Below are 5,694 nucleotides of genomic sequence, written 5' to 3' on the forward strand. Positions count from 1 at the left end.
AAGAAAGAAGTGCAGGTTTGGAAGTGGCCCAGGAGAGCCAGTCATTTGTCTATCTCTGAAAGGCCTGGCTCACTGGGATCCTTCATTAACACTATCCAGCAGCTTCCCACAAAGTGTGCAGCATGATGAGGCATGGAATGTCATCACTGAGCACAGGCCTCTGCCTTTTAAGACATTGTTGTATTTTTCTCAGAGGTGAGAAATAGTTTATGTCCTACATGTAGAGTACAGCTGTCACATGTGCTGGTAGTGCAAAAAAATTAGCACAGTCACTCCTGATCTTCTCAGTATGCTTCTGATTTTAAAACTTTTTTTTTTCTTTTTAACAATTCTAGGGCCATGATACAACTGCAGCTGCAATAAACTGGACCTTATACCTGTTGGGTTCCTATCCAGAAATCCAGAGAAAAGTGGACAATGAACTAGATGAAGTATTTGGTATGTTTGACCCCCTCACTAATGAGCGTGTAGATCCCAAGTGCACCAAAGCAAACTTACTCCTGCTCATTCAGGATGTGCAGGATGACCTGCTCTAAGGACACTGTCCAAGGTAGGAAGGCTCCCGCAGAGTCCCTTCCAGGACCTGTCTCCTCTGCAAGGCCCTACCTATTCCGTTACAAGTATTTGTTGAGCTGCTGATACCTGACTGCCCTGGGCTAGATTCTGGGTCTGCACAGATTCTTGGGACTGAGCCCAAGGAGGAAGTACTTAGTGGGTAAATTGGCACCTCTACATAAAGCTTCTCTTCCTGGGCCGTGTCCTTGAATGACATGAAGAAGGGAACACAGAGGAGCAGGTGGAGCTGTTAGAAGGATAAAGGAACACTATTGCATATGGGACTATATCTGACACAGCTGGCAACAGGAGGCATCAAGCTTATCTTCAAAGCCCCAAGAAAAGAGAAGTGAGGATCAGTGGTGTATTAATTTCCTGTTGCAGCCGTAACAAATTCCACAAATGAGAAGACTTAACAGAAATATATTCTCTCATTTTTTCTGAACAGTAGAAATACAAAATTAGTATTACGAAGCTTAAATTAATGTGTTTCCAGGTTAAATGTTTTCCTTTTGGAAAAAAAATCACTCCTTGCTGCTAATATCCCTTGGCTTATGGTAACATTATTCAAGCCTCTGCTTATGGGTACCTGGCATCCACCACCTACTCTTCGTGTGTGTGTGTGTGTGTGTGTGTGTGTGTGTGTGTGTACATGCACGTGTGCACGCATGTGCATGTGTGTGTATTAAGGATACCACATTTTAAGTTCCTTAATTTAATCACTTCTGCAAAGTCCCTTTTTCCCCCCAAGTAAGGTAATCACAGGTCCCACGAATCAAGACTTGACATTTGGAGGGCCCATTATCAGTCTACCATAAGATTCTGACATCAATTTTATCCTTTTAAAAATCACATGTCACATGGCTCTCCATAGCCACAAGACAAAAGGAAAAAACTTGACTTAGCTTACCAAAGTGTGGTATCTGATGCACTTGCATAGAGACAAGAAGTGAGAAAGGAAAACAGTGGAGAGAAAAATCATTCTAGAAAGAGAGGAGCCAAAGGAACAATGGCACTGAAGTGGGACGCTTTCTGGCCTGCAGAGAATTATGCATAGTGAGAAACAGCTACAAGTCCGGCTACCTGGGACAATGTAGAATTAAGAGATCAAGTTGGAAAGACAGGTTTGTGTGCAGACAATGTGAAGGCTGGGCTTTTCCAGCAAGAAGTGAGACTTTTATAGAGTTGAGATATCTAAACTTGAGTTTCACTTCTGTAGACAGGTTTTTCTCCATATCAGTTTTACTTTCTCTCAGGGTACCTCAGGGTGTGTAAGGTCAGTTTTCTAAAAGGTCACAAGGTATTTTGAAGTGAGTCACATTTTTCACATACTCTACAATTTGTATCTCATTGCCATATCATTAAAGCTTTTAATTTTGCATAATTACTAACACAGTCATCATTGCTAGAATCTTAGTTTTGCAGCTTGTCATTTTTGTGTTTGTTATACTCCCTTTTTCTCATATATTATTCCTGAAGTTAGTTTCAAATTTTTTGAATTATCAATCTTTGCTTATTGAATTGAATGTCTTCCTTTCATTATAATTGAGGTAAATGTCACGTAATGTGAAATTAATCATTTTAAAATGCAAAAATTTAGCAGCATTTAGAACACTCACAATGTGCTTGTCATCACTAATTTTAAAATATTATCAGTGCCCCAAAGGGAAACGCTGTACCATAAAATAGCCTTCATTCTCCATTCCCCAAGCCCTAGTCATTGCTAATTTGTTTGCTGTCTTTATAAATACAGTCATATAATATATGACCTTTTGTACTTGATTTACTAATTAGCATATTATCTCATTTTATTTTGATTGTGAATAATATTAGAGGTTCTAATGTTACCTGTCGGTATTTAACATTTGATGTTTCAAGTCATATATTCTTCTTTGGTGCCCCCATCACCCCCTTCAACTACAGAGAGTTCTTTTATTGTCATCTTATGCACTTTCTTTAATCAGGGAAATCTGATCGTCCTGTGACCGTGGAAGACCTGAAAAAACTTAAATATCTAGACTGTGTCATTAAGGAGACCCTTCGCATTTTTCCTCCTGTTCCTTTATTTGCCCGTTGTCTCAATGAAGACTGTGAAGTGGGTACGTTTTCTACAGGTAGAATGATAGGGAAGGTGGCTTTTTTCAGTAATGTCTGTCTTGTTCTATGAATATGACGTGATGCTTGCTTCTTGCCAGCTGGATACAAAATTGTGAAGGGCACTCAAGCCGTCATCCTTCCCTATGCCTTGCATAGAGATCCAAGGTACTTCCCCAATCCAGAAGAATTCCAACCAGAGCGGTTCTTTCCAGAGAACATGCAAGGACGCCATCCCTACTCCTATGTGCCCTTCTCTGCTGGACCCAGAAACTGTATAGGTTTGTATCCATGGGAATGGGTTCCATCTCTCAGGCCCATATGGTAGGAGTTTTCCCACAAGAAGCTCTTTAAGATGTGATACAGCCCTACCTGTGGACAGCTGTCTTAAAAATACTAGTTCCCTTTTACCTCCACTTTAGAGTTTTGAAATATTACTCTATTGTCAGAAAGTATAAGGGTTTCCTAGGGCTAGCCTTATGGAGTACCCCAGGTGGGGTAATTTAAACAATAGAAATAAATTGTTTCAGTTTTGGAAGCTAAAGTGTCCACAAGCCTGCTCCCTTTGAGGCTTTGTTCTTTGGCTCAGTTGGCTGCCTCCCCCCACCCCCCACCGCTGTGTCTCTACTTGGTCTTGGTGTGTGTGTCTGCTGTGTGTGGATAGGGTCCACCCTGATGGCCTCACTTAAGCTTAATGAAGTTTAGCTGTTTAATATTATCTACTTCTTTCCTTCTTCTTTTTTTTTTGGTTGTTCATAAGTATTGAACTTACACAGTGCTAAACTTTACCATCAGCCTTTTCAGCCTTTTTATTTTTTTGAAACAGGGCGTGCTAAGTTGCCCAGGCTGTCCATGAGTTTGTGTTCTTCCTATCTCAGGCTCTAGAGCGGCAGAGCAGTGAGGATTACAGGCAATCACCACCATCTCTGATCATCAGTTACCTTAGAGACCCTATCGCCAGTATAATCAAAGTGTAAAATCCAGGGATCACAACACCCACATAGGAATTTTGGATGGGGATACAATTGAATGTACAATATAAAATACTCAGTTTCATGGTAGTCTTTAAGAGTTGCTGATTTGGGAGTAAGGTAGAATGTAATTTATTGTGATAAGAATATGTGGCCCACTATGTTTAACCTAATCTGTTGGGGGGGGGGAGGTTAAAAATTGCATTTTTGCAAAACCAAAATAAAGTGTGCTTGCCATCTGGCTAGTTGAAGTGCTTAAGCAAAATGGTGCACATTCCCACAGTTATGAGCACTTGGCTTTAGTATCTGTGGCATCCTGTATTCATTCATATGAGTGTGGACATTAGTACAATGAAGCCCAGTTGAAATGAGTAAATCCGAAGCCAGTTGATGGCACTGTTATAAATTAAGGAGTGAAAAAAAGCACAATGTAAAGAATTGATTCTTACCCTTGGATGAGCCCAGGATTCATCTGAGGTACACACGTCCCTTGTGTCTTCCAGGAAATGGTTCCAGAACCTTCTGCAGATACCAGACTTTGTAAAAAATACTCAAGTATATTTGCTGTAGTATTTCCTTCTAAGCTACACACAGCCTCTAATATACTTTAAATCATCTCTACATACATGCAATATCTAAAATAATGTAAATGCCATGTGAATAGCATATAACAGTTGTTATATTGCATGGTTTGGGGAAAAACAAAAAAATTCTGTTCAGTATAGATGGACATTTTATAAATATTTTCTTTCTAACATTGGCTGAATCCCAAGAGGTGGAACGTGTGATACTGAGGACTGTCTGTCCTACTAAAATACAAAGTCTTAGCTCACTGCATTATTCAGACCCACAAGGTTGGAACAGAAAACAATACTCAAAAAATCTTCATCTTGAGGGCTGCCAGATAGCTTATCAGATTAAAGTGCCTGCTTAGGCAGACGCAGGGGCCTGGGATTCGATCCCGGCCTACCATCCGGCCCTGGGGTAATTGAGATTGGGTGTGGTGGTGCATGCCTGTAATTCCAGTGCTTGGGAGGCTGAAAAACAGGAGGATCACTATGGGTCCCATCTGTGTAGTGTTACCCTGTGGACCCTGTACTAAATAAAAAAATAAAATAAAATAAACATTAAAAAACCTTCATCTTTATGAAGCATTTTGAGTGATTATGATTCTCTTAGGTCCTACATGAAAACACAAAGTAGCTTTTTTTTCCCATAGTAGGGCCTCTAATTTCTCTCATTTGTGTCTATAATTAAAGTGATAGTGTTTACATTTTTTTGAAGGTCAAAAGTTTGCTGTGATGGAGGAAAAAACCATTCTTTCCTATATCCTGAGACGGTTTTGGGTAGAATCCAACCAAAAAAGAGAAGAACTTGGCCTCTCTGGAGAGTTGATTCTTCGACCAAATAATGGCATTTGGATCACACTGGAGAGGAGAAATGCAAACGGAGCCAAACTGTGTACTCCAGCTCCGCCTTGATCGTGAAAACGATCTTGGGAGAAGAAAAATTTGAAATTTGTGATTTATAAATCATGAGTTCAGTATTCTGAATCACCAGGCCTAATACTTCGTTGCTCCACTGATCTTGGGATCCAGTCTATGAATCAGAGAGTCTTATTCTTATGACCACCATAGATGCTACATTAAACCTAGGCTTGGCCTCAGAGGTCCAGGTAGCCGAGCTGGGACCAAAATAAACCTGTTAACAAGTTTCTCAAGAGATGGTTCTTCAGGCCATGTCAATGTCATTTGATAAACTCAAAGAATATAGTTTAATTGAAGCTTCAGAATATTTTACAGTTATTATGGTTGACTTGCGAATATATATAAGGGGTGATCAAAATGTACAGTGACTATTTAGTTAAAAATATTACTCCTGTACACACTGACAGTGATGTTCCCTCAAAATACTTTCCTGGCTTCAAACACACGTATCCCATTGTTGCCACTTTCTGAATCAGTTCCTGTAGATGTGCTATTTCAGGTCCTTATGAGTTTGATAAAAAATACTATATATATCTATATATATATACATATATATGAAAAGCAGGCTCAGAACAACATCGCTGTGT

At 39.8% G+C, this 5,694-nt stretch overlaps 1 protein-coding gene across 1 annotated transcript in view; it reads left to right on the forward strand.

Annotated features, from left to right (window-relative positions):
- The window catches only part of LOC101586421 (cytochrome P450 4V2), a 31,930-nt gene extending 26,448 nt beyond the window's left edge, over nucleotides 1–5,482 (forward strand). The window contains exons 8-11 of the mRNA XM_004639809.2: nucleotides 336–438; nucleotides 2,520–2,654; nucleotides 2,751–2,930; nucleotides 4,905–5,482. Of these exons, the coding sequence (XP_004639866.1) occupies nucleotides 336–438; nucleotides 2,520–2,654; nucleotides 2,751–2,930; nucleotides 4,905–5,101 (615 nt within the window). The 3' untranslated portion in view covers nucleotides 5,102–5,482. The remainder of the gene's footprint in view (nucleotides 1–335; nucleotides 439–2,519; nucleotides 2,655–2,750; nucleotides 2,931–4,904) is intronic.
- Nucleotides 5,483–5,694: the final 212 nt, after the last annotated feature.

Source organism: Octodon degus, unplaced genomic scaffold, assembly GCF_000260255.1.
Source record: "Octodon degus isolate 3935 unplaced genomic scaffold, OctDeg1.0 scaffold00114, whole genome shotgun sequence".
Classification (NCBI taxonomy): Eukaryota; Metazoa; Chordata; class Mammalia; order Rodentia; family Octodontidae; genus Octodon; species Octodon degus.